Consider the following 18,899-nt stretch of genomic DNA (forward strand, 5'->3'; position numbering starts at 1 on the left):
CAACGTTACATATGCTTTTATGTATAAACAAAACTTTATGTACTACAATGTACTAGGTATTTCAAATGTTTATGTTGTACAAGAATTCACATATAAAATATATACTTTCTAGTAAATCTCATGCAGTTTATTTACATAATATAAAATATTTATGATGATTTACATCCATCTACAGATGATTTTGAATATCTGGTTTTCGTCGATATATTTGATGCTTTCGAGAACCTTCCTGAAAGTGGGCCTGTTTCTGCTTCGGTCTTTGAGGGAGAGCGTATTTCGGGTCTTTTGTTGATCTGTGTTGTCGGGCGACTGTTTATCATTGGAAGTGTATAATTATCTTTTTTGGTCTTTTGATCACTTGAAAGTTGACTACAAGGATCAAGCTTTGTTGTCAATATTCCTAAAGTTGTCAAATAAGATTCCTGATTTTTTGGATGGATATATACAATATTTATATCTTTTAAAGAATGTATTAGTACTTTGATTTGTTTTCTTTCTTCAGTGGTGGACGTTTTCAAATTATGAAGTGTAATAAAAACTTGGCTATTTGAGCCAAATTCTTTTACAAAATCTAGCTCCTTTTTATGCTCGTTTACCTTTTCGATTAACCCCGAAACCTTATCCTCCTGCTTTTCAATGTTTGATGATTTCAAAAGATGCACAGATGACAGTTCTGATAGCAATGCATGCTCTAATGCTTCAAGACGATCAATAATGTTTTGTTTAATTTCAGCAATAGATTTCGTTATTTCGTCCTTTTGCTTATCTAGTCTTTTTAAATTTTCGGTTCGGTTCTGTGCTAATTTGTTTAATAATTGAATATCTTCATCCATATCTTTCGTCACGGTCTGTAACAAAGGCGATTGTTTGATTCCCTTTGCGACAGTATCTATTGACTGCATCCTATCGCACCCTCTATGTTTTTCCGTCATGCATGATCGGCAACACAGTGCATTATGATATGCACAGTACAGATCTAAAATTAGATCCGAATGCAAAGGACAATACTTTTGAGATGTTAAACTTGGGGATATCTCTGGCGGCATATCTTCTATTTTCTTTAGTGTATGTGCAAGAGTAATTTTATTGATTCGATGCGCATTATTACAATTCTGACATAATGATTCAACACAGTCACAACACCAGCTAACTGCCTCTGCTGTATTGTTTTCTCTTTGGCAAGGTTCACAAAACGGAATTGAAGACATAGTTATCTAAAAAAAAAAGACATTTGCATAAGCCATTCATGTACATATGAATAAAAGAATGATAATCGGAAACATATAATAATTATGATTTTTTTTCAGTTATATGGCCCTTTATAGCTTGCTGTTCGGTGTGAGCCAAGGCTCCGTGTTGTAGACCGTACTTTGACCTATAATGGTTTACTTTTATAAATTTTGACTTGGATGGAGAGTTGTCTCATTGGCACTCATATCACATCTTCTTATATCTATTTACAAATGTTGCTGCATTTGTAGCTATCAAACTTGAAAGAAATATTTGCCTTGATCCGAAAAAAAAAATCTAATCGACGTCTTGACAATATCTGACCTTTATGTACTGAAAAAAACAATTTAGGCGATGTTTTACAATAAAATACCTCGGTTTTTCAATTAAGTCAAAGCATCCCACCTTAAGTCAACCTCGAATCTCCCTTGTTATAAAAATAAGCAACAGTGGGAACCAGAAGAAACTATTGCATATTTCTGATCTCGAACAGCAACATATCTTATGTAATTAAGCTCTTTCGTAACCGAAAGTTAAAGATATAACATATTTCAGAGTGGTGTAGTTTCTTGAAAAAAAAATGGTAAATTTAGAAAAAAAAATAAGTATGGCAAGTGAAAGTTTGTAGCACTCTTTGAATTGAGGAGCCAAACATACAGGGTCTCTAAATAAAAAAAGGATAGGAATACATAACATAACACACACTTGAAACAGCAAAATGACAGAGCTTTCATTAAGGCCTGTTTAGTTAAATGTTTTTTGAATTGCTGTCTCATAATGTTTGCTCCTTTTAACACTTATCATAGATATTCAGTAATACATCTTTCATTTTAGTAGTTAGTCACCACTTCGGTGTTAACATGTATATCAGTTATATGGTCATTTTTATATTTTATAAATTTACTGTTTGCAAAAAGATGAATTATTCTAAATACTTAATAATTTCTTATCCCAGGCAGATAACCTAGCCGTATTTGGCACAACTTTTTGGAAGTTTGGGTAATCAATGCTCTTCATCTTTAGTCCTGGCACCTTTGATAACTATTAGCTTGTCGTTATGTTCTATTGTATTGTTTATTTGTGTGTTTCTCTGTCCTGTATGTTCTTCCATTTATTTGTATTCTAGTCCTGTCATGTAATGTTGTCATTTTAGTGTTATATTTAACATTGCCATTAAAGCGGGAGGTTTGGCTAGTCACAAACCCAGGTTCAACCTACCACTTTTTCTTAAAATGTCCTGTACCAAGTCAGGAAAATGGCTATTGTTATCTTTTAGTTCGTTTCTGTGTGTGTTGCATTTTAGTGTGTCTTTGTTCTCCTCTTATATTTGATGTGTTTCCCTCAGTTTTAGTTTGTAACCCGGATTTGTTTTTTCTCAATCGATTTATGAATTTCGAACAGCGGTATACTACTGTTGCCTTTATTTAATATCAATATACAAAAGAGTACGAAGATTATCGACTGTCTTGATGCCTTTGATTTGCAGATTTGCTTTTTCTGCAGTTTGTTTGGTATCCTTTATCGTATATTAAAAGATAAAAAATAAATACAGCACATCAGACAAAACCACTGTTTTAAAAACATTTGAATGCAGTTTAAATAAAATTGAGAATGGAAATGGGGAATGTGTCAAAGAGACAACAACCCGACCATAGAGCAAACAACAGCCGAAGGCCACCCATGGGTCTTCAATGCAGCGAGAAACTCCCGCACCCGGAGGCGTCCTTCAGCTGGCCCCCAAACAAATATGTATACTAGTTCAGTGATAATGGACGTCATACTAAACTCCAAATTATACACAAGAAACTAAAATTAAAAATGATACAAGACTAACAAAGGCCAGAGGCTCCTGACTTGGGACAGGCGCAAAAATGCGGCGCGGTTAAACATGTTTTTTGAGATCTCAACCCTCCCCCTATACCTCTAGCCAATGTAGAAAAACAAACGTACAACAGTACGCACAGTAAAACTCAGTTTAAGAGAAGTCCGAGTCCGATGTCAGAATAGGAAATGAAAGAAAATAAAGAAAATGACAATACTAGTATTACATAAATAACAACAGACTACTAGCAGTTACTGACATGCCAGCTCCAGGCCTCAATTAAACTGATTGAAAGATTATGTCTTCATCATATGAAGCTTGTTTAAAATTCTGTATCATGCCACACAAAAGAAAAAATAAAAATAAAAAAAGATATATTAAAAAGAGGCAATAAAAACATTTGACAAAAGGAGGACAGACAGCAGTGGCTTCAAAAAGATACTGCTTCAGCAATGCCAATGATTTTTGTAATCCTTGAACTTGTTGATTGACCTACTATTGTCAACGATAAATTCAATAAGGCAAAGTGAAAACTTGTATACAGCTTAAGTGCAAAGATTCGCCTAAACATTACAGATAATTAACATGAGAGATCTGGTAAGAATATACTATGATCTTAGTTTTAACATATTTCACGTATCTATTCTTTGAAAAATCACTCTTCGTTGACCTATGCAGTGATTCTTGAATTGTGCAACGAGTCTAATCATTTAAACTAAATTACAACAGACGTATATGCTGTTCAATGGCCGTTCATGCAACTTTTAGAAAAGGTTCCTTCCTTAGTTTTGACATTTTTACATCACTAAAAAGGGGTCCAACCCCATGAATTGAAATTCCTTATGATCAATCACAGTCAATCATATTTGTAATTACATTTACACATTAGAGCAAGAATTATAATGGCCCATTTTTTTCGATTATTTCCCTTACGGTTTTTACGTACACGTGTAATTTGAAAATATCAAATAAACAAAGAAACAATATACTTACTATGCGTTGTGCATGTGCAGGATTTGTATTTTTAGATTGTGTCGTTAAAAAAACGCTAAAATAATGTTCTGTTTGAAACGTTATTAAATGGAACATTAACTTTTTGAAAGGGAATACCTAATTGTATGGTTAAGCATAATAAAACTAACCGATCCGAAAGATAAAATTGACAACAGTCATTTTAGATATCTTGATCGGTAAAAAAATTTACCATTATTTATATTTACATAAACATATATACAAATTGAATAAAAAACGTGTTAAAAATCTTAAAATGATCTGAGTTGCTCCAGTCCCGTGATGGAAGCTTTGATAAAGAAGAATCGACCTTTAGGTCAGATATACTAATGTTTTAAAAGTTTTCTTCTAGGTTCATTTTTTCCTTCGGTTCCTAATACCAGACTACGCATTCTCTTCTATAGCATGTTGTGTAATATGGCCCAAACACACCATAACGCCCAGTAGCAAATATTTTATGATTATCAATGACGATAATAAACTAACAATAAATCCTATAGGTTGTTTCTAAAAAAAAATGGATCAACTGCTATGTCGGACGGGCAAGTTAGACTACCAATGGGAACGGGGGTTGTGTTGGATAGGAGCAGCAATTATGACTTTCAAAAGTAGTCCTACAAATCTACGGGGAGTTGTTGCAAGGGTTCTTTAACGTGTAGAGATTGTGGCACTTTCCATACACAAGGCATCGGATTTAATTTCCAAATCCGATCAGACGTGGCTGCGTATTTGTACATCCCACGCAATAAAAAGGACACTCTATATCTTGCATAAATCCCTTTTTTTTTAATTAGAAATTTAAACTAATGTATAAACTACGCTCAGGAAAATAAATAGGCATTTCCTTCGATGTGCCAGCACAACTGCTATGTAGTGTAATAATTCTAGTTTAGTATGCGTATATATAAGAAGAGAGATAACTTTTGTTTACATATATACAAAACGTATATTTCTTCTAATAGAGACCCCGGTATTGACTGGGATCTAAAGAAGAGAAAGAGACTTTAAAATATACATTTTTTGAATATTAAATCTGGACCAAGGAGTGGACACAATATTTTTTTGAAAGGGGGGCGTAATTGCAGAAAACGTAATAGATAGTTTTTGAACAATTTTGAACGATTTAGTGCTAAAACAGCATTAAAAATCGTGAAAAACATGAGATTTTTAATTTTTGGGGTGACAAAAAAAAATTAAAAGAAGTCACTAAAGCCAGGGCTGGACTACATCGGTATGCTACTGAAACCACTGTCAAGAAGGACGGTTGAGCATTCAAAGCCATCTTAACCTCACCATAATCTTTTGAGGGTGTGAATTTGGTATTCCAAATGACGACCAACATGCAGTTAAACATTTGTTAAATTGAAGTAAATTATATATATTTTACTCTGATTGACTCTAGCAGTAGCTAAACAATATGATGTAACGAATGACAATAAAAATTTAAGGCTCATTCGATTCGGAGGCAAAAAAGGGACGATAAAGGACATTTCTACAATCCATTAAGCGTCTGCCAAGACAGGAGTTGTTGTCTAGTGGTCGTCGGTGTCTCCCTGTCATTTTGATTTTTCTTTAATGTATTGTTAACTAGGCCATTAGTTATCCTGTTCGAATTTTTTACATTTACGGGACTACCATTTGAATTTCTGTGGTGGGGAGGGGGTGCCAGGAAAATTATGAAAATGAATATCCTGGCCTGGTAAGAGCTGAAAATAAATAGTCTTGCATTATTAGTCTAAATAGGATGAAAATGAATATTCTGCAACACAAAATGTATGAAACAATTGTGTACAAAAGGGGAAAAAAGGGGAAAAAAGTAGCAACAGATGAAATTGAATGTTCAATCCGCAAATATATCCTCATCCTTTTTCCCCCAGAATATGGTCGTCCCCTTAGTTTAATGGAACATTTTACACATTTCATTACGGTATGGAACTTGAACGACCCTAACATATCGTGTTATTCAATATTATACATGATGGTAGAATCACAGAATCCATCTTTTTTTATTTCTACCCGACAATAACACATATTCCAGGCATGAATTTGGATAGCTCATATTGAAAATAGTATGTGTTATACTTTTTAATAAGACCGTATTGCAACACCTTAACCACAATTTCAGATTGCTGTAGTTCGAGACACTAACAAATATTTCACAGGTGAATTATCCAACCTTTCCATCAGTTTCAGTAAAACTACCTCCGAAGAACTTTAGTTTTGAAAATACATGATAGATTACAAGCACAACAGTTGTCCTAGCAATAACACGTACAATAGATGATCGACTGCAGGAACAAAAATAATGGTAAAAATTTCGCAGGCGTAAATTAAACAGCTGATAAGATAATAAACGTTTCTATAGATAAAAATAATATTCTTATATTTATGAACAGTGGCGACCGTTTAACCTAAAACGTATATGCCTACAGAAGGGCTGTATTTTTCAAATTTGTTTTTCTATTATCTAAGATATGAACATGGTGATGTCAAAAGTTTTCATATCTTGTGAAAATCGTTAAAAATATCATGAGCTAAAATCAAGTAATATTCTTGGAATTTATAATAAATATTAGTATACTTGATTTATTAAACTACAAAGATATGTTATATAAATGCATATTGAAGGTAAATAATAAAGTTGAATTCCGATTTTGTTTGTTTTAGCGATATGATATTAAGTTTCTGGGCTTCATGAAAAATGATCTAATTCACTTAGATTCATACCGCTTAAAATTTACAAACTGACCTTCAATTCTCAACGTGTTTCAATGAACTCCTGCTTATTATGAACTTCCACTACATTTTCCAACACAAATGTTGCTGCGCATTGTCAAATATAACCCTTTTCAATTTTTCCTTATTTTCGGGAATTTAGGAACATATTATGTTTTGGAAGAATATTTTATTGAATTTTTGAATATTTTTTTAAAAATTTTTTTGGAACTTTTGGCAAAATTTTATCCCCAGGTGAACAAGGGTGGGGTGTTATTTACACCCGAGTGATTAACCAATCAGATTGCAGAATTCTTGCTGTATAAGAAATAAAAGTTCTTATTAGGTTTTTACAGGTTCATCTATAATAGGTCTTACGTCTGTTACAAGTCGAAATTGTAAGAAGAGATTTGCGAATGAAAGCATAACAAATTTTAACCTTTTCTTAGTATATGAATTCGCTAGACGTAAGTTCATTTATCTCCAAAAGAGAGACGGGGACAACTTTAGAAGTATAGACAACAAAGAAAGCCAATTTAAACTTTAAAAAGTCAATTATAAATTTAGCAGTAACGCTTCTTATAAGCATGGAATTTCTATTTCATATAGAGCTTTTCAGTTTATTGTAGTTTAACGTATCGCCTAATTCACTATAAATTGAAATAAAGGAAAGACCTTAGAAAGAGGGGATTACCTGTTATTGTTGTGTTTTTTTTTTGTGTGTGTCATAGATGAGACTAGCATGACAAAAAAACTTTAAGGCTCAGTCTGTTTGTCCTTTTAAAAGCAATTTCTGAGACAACTCCCGGGCACTCCTCTAGTATCATACGAATTTGGTTAACCCGAATAATCCAGTCGTTAAAAACCGCTCACTTACTCTTGAGGACACTGTCCGTTAGAGGGTGCTGCATTATTGGAGTTAAGATTTTGTTGATTCTTTTGAAGCTATTCTATCTACACTATTTCGCAATCTAAACTTTCAATTTAGCAATAAACACTTTAAAAAATGACACCAGCACTGTAAGTGTATTATGGTATATGACTAAATATGGATTAATTATTTATTAGTATTGCTGTATAAGTTTCCAGATTTGTTATACATTAGTTAAAATACACGTTTTAATATCTTCGAAATATAATTACCAATAATCATTTAAAAAGATAAATGAAAAAATAATTAAAATTTAAATAATCAAAACCAGGAAGTGCAGATAAAAACCAAATGTTTAATTTCAAAAAAATATTTCGATCAGGTTATTTTTAATGAAGTATAGAATTCTGATTGAAGTGATGTGTTACATATTCAATCATTTTCCGGTGCCTCCGTTCTTCTTTCTCTTCTTTGTACGTTTTAAAGTCCTTAACGATAGCAGAAAACGTTTTATCTCTTCGAATGATGTCTGGTAGTTGTGCTCTTTCTACCATTTTCCTTATACTCTCATCCTTTTTATGCTTCGGTGCTGTCATTTCTTGCATAACTAGTTCTGTCTCATGTTCCATAAATTTCTTGAGAGCAGCCTGTGTTTTGCACTCTCCGGGAAAGATATTCTTTCTTTGTGGCCTCTCAACCTCCAGTTTAGCCTTTGCTTTCATTGTGAGTTGAGGCTCTTTATGAGCTTTAACTTTTTTCTCTTTCATAAACAGTTTCTTGGTAGCACTTTTCCACAGGCAGAGTGCATTATAATGTGAGTTACTCATACTTTTATTGTCCGTTTCTTTTTCTACTGGTTCCATTGTTGCAATTTGAGGAAAAGTTCTATTCAGCGCAGCAATTGTTAAAGTGCTGCGTTGAGGCGAGAGAGAAAGTAATGTTTCCGGGTCATCTTTTTCCGGATTTGCAATTGTCTGGAAAGTATTCGGTCTAGGTTTTTGTTTCCTTTTCCGTTTCCTTCGTTTGACTTTTCCTTCAAGAGGATCGTCTTTGAATGGATCATATTTATCAAAACTATGAAGTTGATATACCCGAGCGTATGCTAAAGTTTTTAAGTGGTCGTCTTTAGCCTGTTGTACATTTTTAGAACAAACTTCTTCTGCAATTTTAGAATTTATGTCTATTTTATGAACAGCATTTTCATATCTCCACCTCTCGTGGTCCATTTTTAGTTTAGTTAAATATGCTGTTTCTGGTTTGGAATACTGGACACCTTCAGAGAATGATTGGCAACAAGGTGCCAGTTCTGGCATCTTTTAAATAATCTGAATCGAAGAAAAAAAAAAACAACAATTGTAGACATACATTTCGAATAACAAATATAAAAATAAAAATAAGTGGTATGATGGCCAATGAGACAACTCTCCAACAAATGACATAGAAGATAACAACTATAGGTCACAGTACAGCCTTCAACAATGAGCAAAACTCATATCGCATTGTAAGCTATAAAGGTCTCCGAAATGACAAATTAAAAACAATTAAAACAAGAAAACTGATGGGTTTTTTTTAATTGCTTTTTTGTATATATATAGACCATTGTTGATTATGCACATAAACCTAGGTGAGCAACACAGGCTCTTGTTTAATATTGGCGTTGGTAAAAAGTGTACAAAACAACGCCAATATTAAACTAGAGCCTGTGTCGCTCACCTAGGTCTATGTGCATAATCAACAATGGTCTATGTGCATAATCAACAATGGTCTATGTGCATAATCAACAATGGTCTATGTGCATAATCAACAATGGTCTATGTGCATAATCAACAATGGTCTATGTGCATAATCAACAATGGACTCTCTCCAACATTGTAGACAAGAACAGAATTCTGACAAAAAATTCTTTTTTTGTATCTTGTATTGCTGATCATTTTGTCTGTTTAGGTTCTCTCCATCTTTTTTAGTTTTTGCTCAAAACACAAAAGAGGGTAAAAAAATCCTCATTTCCAATGAATAGTGACAGTCTTTACTAACTATATCGGCAAATTTTACATGTTTGTGGATCTTGCCTTGCTGATCATTTTTGGTACATAGAAGTTTCTATTTATCTATTATAATTTTTATCATAAAAGACAAAACGCAAAAACAAATGTAAAACATCATTATTCATGGACAATAACTCCAATAAGGGGTCGTCGGAAAATTTCCTCCATATTTTCTTAAATGTAGATCTTGTCTTGCTTATCAATTTTGCTTATTTAAATTTCTATCTATCTATTATAATTTTTAAGATATAAGGCAAAAACGCAAAAAATTGGTAAAAATCGTCATCAAAGGGTAATAACTCTTATTAGGAGTTGACTGACGATTTTGATATTGCCATACTTATTAGTAGATCTTGTCTTGCTGATCATTTTAGCAACTTAAAGTTTATCTCTATGTTTTATAGTTTTCAAGATAAAAGGCAAAAATGAAAAAAATGGTTAAGTTTATCATTAAAGGGCAATAACTCCTATAAGAAGTCGCCTGACAGATTTGACGTCAATAATCAATTGGTAGCACTCAATTCTGAACATTTTTTGCCCTGTCAGTTTTTTTCTATTTATAACGGTTTTCAAAATAATAGACAAAATTTGCATTTTACCCCTATGTTCTATTTTTAGCCATGTCGGCCATATTGTTTGGCAGGCGGGGTCATCGGACATATTTTTTAAACAACATAACCCAATGATGATTATCGCCAAGTTTGGTTAAATTTAGTCTAGTAGTTTCAGAGGAGAACATTTTTGTAAAAGTTAAAGGAAGACGACGGATGACGGACGACAAGTAATGAGAAAAGCTCACTTGGCTCTTTGGGCCAGGTGAGCTATAAAAAAAAAATTTTAATTTAAGTATTTATAAATATTTCGGATAACAGATATCCTTCATTGTTGTTTTATATACTTTTTAGGCGTCTATATAATCTATTTATTGTGTACAGTCAGGTATCGTTACACGTAACGATCAAGCGTCCTCGTAAGAAAGATCGTTGACTAATATCTAGACGTTTTATATATATATAAATACACTAGTATATAACATCATATTGATGCATGACTTTTGACTGGTCTACTTTATTGTTTAATAAACTGATGATTTCCTTCCGAAAAAAAATATTAACAATAAAGAACATGTACTAATGTCTGAAAAGTTTCACTTAAAAACTACACAGAAACTGGTTTTTATTATTACTTAGTATAAGTCAATGCTATATAAAATCCTTACCGTTTGATGTCGAGAGATCCATTCCTATTTTTATGAAATTCTTATTTAGAAAAATATTATAAACGAATATCTTAGCATGGAGTTACTTCAAAATAAACCTTGAAATGTACTCAAGAAAAATGATTTCAGATTATTAGTTAATGAACTGAAAATCAAGATGGTATTTAAAGTTTGACCTTGCTTATTTTGATTTGAGATTGAAGTTCTCTCCTATTTGGCAATTGCCACTTTAAAATTATTTCTTAAGAAGAAATAAAAATACTACAGCTAGCTCAAATAATGACAAATTCATTTAAATAGTTCGTTATCCGTGTATCCACTTAAGAAAGCTATTCACACTTTAATTAAGAAGGGCCACAATGCCAAGGATTTAAAAAAAGTATTTTAGCTTTCATGAAGAACAATCAATATATATCGTTAAAAAAATTTAAAGTATTGTTGAGAAAAAAAATATTTTGAAATATTGAAACCAGATATGAAAAAATTATACCTAATAAAGAGAATGCGTGTTAGTCGTGACATATTGCTCCAGTCACAAACTTACATGTATTGAAAAATAAGAGGACATCAAAAGTGTTTTTAAATAACCTTGTTGAAAAGTCGGTAAATTAATTGATAAATTATATATTTTTTTCGTTTGATTGATGCGAGGAAAACATACTTCATCAACTAGTATGCAATAAAAAAAATCTTTAAAATTGCCGACATCACTTTTTATAAGTTCATAATCGATGTTATTGAATATAGACGTTTTACTATGAAATAATTGTTGTACCTCACTGAACCTAAGGCACAATGGAGAGCTATCTGTTGTATTTTTTTGAAAAACCCATTTCTATAAAACGAATGCGCCAATAGCACTTTTTTTTTAAATTGATAAAAATGCAATGCAGAAAGTGTAATATGTTTCCCTTCTGAGTGCAACAAATACACGAGAAATTTCTTCGACAAAAACAAAAAACAAAAACAAAACAATGAAAACTATGATCCAAAATTAGAAATTAAGTTTATGACCCTAACTACAATTTAAAAGCCACCAGTGTAGTTGAAAATATATAAATTTAAAGATATTATATATTATACTAATAAAAATAATAGGAATTAAAATGCATTAACTTAGAAAGGCAAAGTGGAATTTCGATTTTTTTTCGATGAAATTTTGTTAACATTTTTAACTCGTTTAAATGTGTCTGAATATTGAAGAAAAAAATGTAGCGTTTTTTCTCGAAATCACTTTCAACTACTGTACAAAGAACAAGTATACAAATTCAAAATGTAAAATCTCCTGTGCTGTTATCCTGTTGTAAACTTTTTAAATATCTTCTCCTTTGAAGCTACTGAATCAATTTCAATCAAACTTGAAGTGAATGATCCTTAGGGTATCAAGTATAGAGTTATGTTTGTTGTCTGATCAACAAACATGGCCGCTATGGCTAAAAATGAACATAAGGATAACATAAATTATAACTGTCTTATATCGTGAAATCCACAAGAAAATCTCACAAGGCAATGTTTTTAAATTTTCCCCATTACTCCTTAATGAGTTTTTGCCATGAAATGACGATTCGTTTCGTGTTATTGCGAAATACATGTATCCCAAAAATTATAATAGACAAGTAGAAACTGTTTACGGCTAAATGATCAGCTATTATACTAGATATACATAAATGCCAATATGACAGGAGCCAGTGGATGACTGACTCATTAAAGAGTTATTGCTCTTAAATGGCGATTCTAGATTTATTTTTTATAGTTTTGACATATTTCGAAAACTATGATTTATAAGTAGAAACTACAAACAACAAAAATTATCAGCAATACCAGATCTACAAAAATGTGATGTGATAAAACCGTCAGATGACTCCTTAAGGAGATATTGTCGCTATCCACCAGTGACCAAAGGACGAGGATTAAAACAACAACTAAACTATCCACCAGTGACCAAAGGACGAGGATTAAAACAACAACTAAACTATCCACCAGTGACCAAAGTACGAGGATAAGAAAGACAACTACAGTTCACAATCTACCTTAAAAATTAAAAAAAAAAAACCATACTGTATAGTATAAGCTGAAAAAGGACTAATCATTTCAAAATGTGAAACAAATGAAAAAAAAATCCAATTAACCTAATTCATTCTAAAAACAATGAACGAGAAAACAAATATGGCAGACATCAACCAACGACTAACACCTGACGTACAAGCAAAAAAGAATGTGTCGGGGAAAAACATGTTTTTTAAAGAACTCAATCCTCATTCTAACCTTGGACAGGGGTATGACAGCACAACATAAGAACAAACTGTAAAATCAGTTGGAAAGGGCTTGACTAATCTTCAAATTGCTGTTAAATGAGATCTAAAAGCATTAAATTTTTCATAAAAATTCGAAATGCAGCCCAAAAACCCTTACCTCGCCTTAAAAAGTAGAGTAGCAATCAAAGCGTTTGGGTGCGATACAGGTAAACCCAATTTCCGATAAAGTTTTACTACTTTAAGAGCGAACCAAATTACCTCCATAGTTACATAAAATGAAAATATAAATTTGTTGTAGACATTTTTGAATATATCGTTATAGTGCTTTCAGTATTATATGAACGTTATATGCATGCTTAGAAAATGTTGTCCGGTTACATACAAAAAGGGACCATTTTACAAAACCAAGGCATCGACAAAGTTTTCTCGTCCAATTTCCCACAATTACTTTATACGTTCTCCGTGTATCCAAGTTATAGAATTTATATAGATATATCTTGCATGGAAGGTTATGCGAGCGATACATTCCTATGTTGTGCGTTGCATTAACCTTAATTTGAGAATACCAGAGAGACAAAAAGTTACACAAATAACATTTTAAAAGTGTTTCATAATTTTATGTGCGAACTGAAAAAACTTGTCATCGTACACATTATTTTTAACGAATTGGCAAAATTTAGAAATAATTAAGAGATACTAATTCAGAAACAGTATTGTGACTTACCTTTGTTTATTATCAGGCCAAATATTGTGAAGTTGTCCATCGTAATGTTGTTTTTTATACAATTAAACTAATTACAAATATTAATAAATATCACGAATTATCGATAATGTTGATTTATATCTTAGAAAACGCAGATTCTTTCTCATGTAAGAAACACATTTGCGTGACTTCATAAAATAATAAGCTTAAAAAGTTATACTGTTAATGAGAAAAGGTAACTTAATTATTTACCTCAAGTGGAACTAATTGCATCTAAACAAAAAGATATCCAAAACAGGCTTTTGTTGTTGATACAATAAATGAAAAAAAAATCTGTTATTGTGGCGTTTTTTATCGTCTGTCGTATCTTTCCCGCCTTCCTTTCACTTAAGTCAGTAAAACTATAACAGATCAAGCGATTTCAAGTTACCCTTGTCGCTAAAAGAAAATTGCCATAATCGTCTTAATTTAAGAAAAAATATTGAAATATAAGTTTAAAAAACGATCCAAAGATTGTCCATGTATACTTTAAAGAGTATCTTTTAGTTAACAAGCTTATATTGACAGGGAAATTATTTGTCATTTTCAGAAAAATATGTCATCGGGGTTTTAACATTTTATTGTCTGGCTATCTTCATTTTTAATCAGTTTAATAAAAAGTTCATTTATCATAGTATAGTTAAGTGTCGATCAGTGTATTTAAATAGACCACGCTAAGGACAAATTAAATGTGGATTGCCTCTATTATAGATGTATTGTCATATTACAAAGCAAAATTAAAAATAACATATTTTAGATTTTTTTGGAGTCAGCTGAAAATGTAGACCACTGAAACAGTAATTAACTATCTGTAAATTGTTGATAATAAATGTATTAAACAAATAAGATAAATTAAAAGGATAATCAATGGGGATGTTGTTTCAAAGATTTAAATGAATTTTCTGGTGTTTTAGTGCACAATTATCTATCTAATGGTGTTCATTGATCAGATGTCTGAAACCAGCGTTGGTGCATTTTCTGTCATTTTCCCTACATGGAAAAATTTAAATTATCAAACATCTAAGGTCAAAAACAAATGTCAAGAGTTTACACTTTATAATGATAGTGCTCGCTTGTGTTGAGCAAACACCAAGCTCTAGGCATATAGGTATGTTGCAAAGCAGATATGTCGATTCTACTAATCAGGTCCTCATTTTCCAGTGGCAGTAAAATTAATTTGACCATCCTATCGGGTACCCACTTTCAATATGATCTCGTTCTGAATATGCATGCAGCTGTGATCAGGGATCTATTAATTCTTTTTGAAATCTGGTCGAGGCTTTTATCAATTTTGAAAATCATGATAATGGCTGTGTTGAAGTTTTTCAAAGATGTTTGCATATCTTGTCGTTTATTATAGGTTCTCAGTAACTGGTATCATTTCCAGGTTTTCATAGTACAAGGTCGGTCTAAGGCTCATCGAGATTCCACATTAGCAAAATGCTCAATAATTAGTTCATAACCGTCCAGCTGCTGATATTTCATGCATATTCAAGATATGAACACATTTGACTTGGTTTACCTTAAAATGTTTTATTAGTGGAAATTCCAGAGAGCCTAAGCGACCACTAAGGGAATAGACTGAAACCGAAAGTATAATTTGACCACATAATGTTCGTATAAATAAATGTATGGGGAAGCGAGTGGGGGATACAAAGTGACATCTTTAAATGGACGATGTGACATCCATTTGGATTAGAGTAATATTTTAAGATTGTAAGGAACAATTAAAAAAGTAATAATCGTCATGACCCATTATATGCTGTGAAGAAACAAAAACAGGAAAGAGAACTACAGCCTACTAGTGATTTTTAGTAGAAGAAGCGTCCAATGAAATTTGTAGTTATCATGCATACGATTCTTAGACAAAAGTACTTTATGTATTTTGTATTAATGGTAGTAGTTTTTTATGCATTATGCCAATCTGATGAGCCATTTTTAATATATGTTTACAGTTTGCTATTACGTTGTGCTGCGACACCACTGTCCCAGGTAAAGGGGGATTGAACGTCCACAAACATGTTAAACCCCGACACATTCTTTATGTATCTTTCCAAAGTCAAGAGCTTGTAATTCAGAGGTTTGTCGTTGGCTGCTGTCTGTCACATTTGTTTTCGTTCATTTATTTTTTCATTAATCAAGCTGTTGGTTTTCTCGTTTGAATTGTGTCCCATTTTGTCATGTCAGGGCCTTTAATAACTGACTATACCGTTTAGGTTTTGCTCAGTTTTGAAGGTCGTACGCTGACCTTTAAAGTTGCTTACATCCATGTCATTTTGGACTTTGATGGATTGTTGTCTCATTGACATCATACCACAGCTGTAAAACTGGTACAAATAACGAAAGGTTTACTGCGTAACAATAGAATCATTTACAACAAATGCTTTATCAATTTTTAATCTGATCCAGTCTCTACTGTTGACATTTTAGGAAAGGGACATTAAGTAAACATAAAAAAAACTAAGGAGCAAATTAGAAAAAACAGATTTCAAGATGCAGAACCAATAGATTGTACAAGTAATTCGAGACCAAACTGACCTGCTTCGTATCAAATTGTATAACCCTACCAAGAAAAGAAATAAAATGTCATTCAGGCTTTAGTTTTCTATCTAGTATTTTGTAGACTGTTGCTTTTCTTTATGTAATTTTTCGTCTTTTGCCATGGTTTTGTTTGGCCCTTTTCGACTAATTATTTGATCCTCCCTTCAGTATCTTCCGGACTTTTTCATGGTCTGAGATCTCGTATTTATCTAATCTTTCAATAATAAACTATTGACACAGTGGTATGTGCCGCCTGTCGGTGGAAAATTTACAAAAAAGACAATATGAAAGACAGTCACATTGCTAATTAATTCAAAGTTGCTGGACCATGAACTAGGGGAAACTAAGCAGAACACTTAACATTAAAAATTGGTAATTTATAGTCATTGGACCATAACCTCGGGGCAGGGCCTCGAAATAGTCATTAAACTGATATATACTGAAATTAATGCAACTTTATAGAAAATATCATTGACCTATCACAAGTAGTTCCTATCAAACTGACTTACGCAGAAAACTTAACATTTAAAATTGGTAATTAATAGAGTCACAGGACCATGACGTAGGGGGCAGGGCCTAGAAATAGTCGTCGAACTGATATGTACTGATAGTAATGCAACCTTATAGAACATAATATTGAACTATCACAAGTAGTTCCTATCAATCTGACTGGAGCAGAAAACTTAACAATTGTTGACGCCGCTGGACAAGCAACACTGATGCCTCGCCTTCTGGGACTTTCGTCACAGGCGAGACAAAAACAGAGGGTTGACCCTATCAAGTTTAGTTAAAACACGACTTGTTTGATAATATAAAACAAATAGAACCAGTTATCACTATCAACTGTTAACACTAGTTATCTCAACCTACTTTTGCCCTCAACACAAATATGATATAATACTTTAATTGTATTATACAAGCAGCATTATGAAGCAAAACATTTGTAGAACCTACTAGTAGTACGTGTAGCAGACGACTAAAGAAAAATAACATAGTTCTCCATCAACTTTTTCAAAGATATTGTTTTCCTTGATATACTTTTCAAAATGAAAGAAAGAAAGAAAGAAGACAGCATATCAGTAAGGTTAGTGCTTCGTAATGGAAATGAACTTCTTTTACGGTGTTCAGGTTGTGCCGCGTGCCAGTCTTATATAAAGTATTCACTAGATCAATATTATTGCAGTTATAATTAGGTCTTTCCACTTTTCTGTGGAAAGACCTATTGATTTTGTTCTGATTATTATTTTTTTTTTTTCATTTTAATTTTTCATCTTCCGTCACTTTTATTTCTTGCGTGTAGATTTTGTTTCGCAAGATGTCGCTAAGATGTTTGGTATATGATAATCATATCGCACAGTTTATGCGCCTTTGAAAATGACCCTGCTTAACCGAATACCTTTCTTTGTAAGAGTTTAACTTATCTCACCAAAGAAATCGACAAAATTATTTTACCAAATTGCTCGTTATATCCTCAGGATGTTTTGTCCAATTTTGGCCGAAGCGATACGAAGACTCCATGAGAGTTATTTCCCCTTCATTATTTGACATAAGTGATATATTATTGTATTGCATGAATGGTAAGTGATAGAAACCATATATTTTTTTTAATAGTCAAACATAAACCTATCAAGACCGGAAGTTATCTTCGCTGCGGCGGGGGCATTAAAAAACAAATGTTTGGGTTGAGAATTCAAGTATAAGGATTAAACACATATGTAAGAGTTATTGGTGTTTATATTTGCCGCTGACTCACAATCTTTACATAATAGTCCTTCAGACTTTCATTTGGTTTGAGAGCTAGTCGGCCCAGTGTATACGTATACAACGGAATGGGAACTTTAATAATTCATTCTTAATTTTAAACAAGATCATCGTGTTTTCCAGTACCGTTTATGAAATCTATTCTGAATTGCAGTCTTTGATATTAAAGTGTAGGACGGTAAGGTTTCATATCAGAAGTTTAATACTTTGAACTTGCTCAAAAAATATTTGTGAATACAGTAATACCGTAATAATGGGAAATCAATTGTTAGTAGCAAAACATGCCTCAAAGCATAACATAATTGCTTACATTTTCAAATAAAATTGAGAATGGAAAATCAAAGTACATTTGTTACAATTTTGCAAACTTCAAGGATTGTCTACGTCTATACATTGGACCTTAAACAATATGTTTATATGGACATGACTTAATGGACACGTAGGCTTATTGTCATTGAACGATATATAAATCTAAATAAAAACAAATACGTTCAGTCCTCATAGAACATAAAAGTATACAAGTTTTTAAAATACCTACAGGCATGTAATTGAACGAAATTTATAATAATTTTATATACGATCTATCAATATTTATTAAAGTGGTCAATATTTTAATTCAGCATAGATCGTTAAAGTTTTAATAACACTTTAATCATTTTCGATAGTTATTATTTAGCTTCGTTTTAA

General features: G+C 32.2%; 2 protein-coding genes across 4 annotated transcripts; both read right to left on the reverse strand.

Moving 5' to 3' along the window:
* Window position 1: 1 nt before the first annotated feature.
* LOC127708560 (transcription intermediary factor 1-alpha-like) lies at window positions 2-4,074 on the reverse strand. The gene is made up of 2 exons (XM_052213470.1): window positions 4,046-4,074; window positions 2-1,214 (listed from the first exon to the last, which is right to left on the reverse strand). Exon 2 carries the CDS (start codon window positions 1,206-1,208, stop codon window positions 150-152), a length of 1,059 nt encoding a protein of 352 aa, XP_052069430.1. The 5' UTR covers window positions 1,209-1,214; window positions 4,046-4,074; the 3' UTR covers window positions 2-149.
* Window positions 4,075-7,825: 3,751 nt separating this feature from the next.
* On the reverse strand, window positions 7,826-14,267 carry LOC127708686 (uncharacterized). Of its 3 annotated transcripts, none has more exons than XM_052213820.1 (2): window positions 14,124-14,267; window positions 7,826-8,974 (listed from the first exon to the last, which is right to left on the reverse strand). In XM_052213820.1, exon 2 carries the CDS (start codon window positions 8,960-8,962, stop codon window positions 8,039-8,041), a length of 924 nt encoding a protein of 307 aa, XP_052069780.1. In that variant the 5' UTR covers window positions 8,963-8,974; window positions 14,124-14,267; the 3' UTR covers window positions 7,826-8,038. The 3 variants fall into 3 exon arrangements, with proteins under 3 accessions (XP_052069780.1, XP_052069772.1, XP_052069763.1); XM_052213812.1 differs by lacking the exon at window positions 14,124-14,267 and adding an exon at window positions 13,893-14,055; XM_052213803.1 differs by lacking the exon at window positions 14,124-14,267 and adding an exon at window positions 10,914-11,028.
* Window positions 14,268-18,899: the final 4,632 nt, after the last annotated feature.

The sequence above is a fragment of the Mytilus californianus genome, unplaced genomic scaffold (genome assembly GCF_021869535.1).
Source record: "Mytilus californianus isolate M0D057914Y unplaced genomic scaffold, xbMytCali1.0.p SCAF_1, whole genome shotgun sequence".
Lineage (NCBI taxonomy): Eukaryota > Metazoa > Mollusca > Bivalvia > Mytilida > Mytilidae > Mytilus > Mytilus californianus.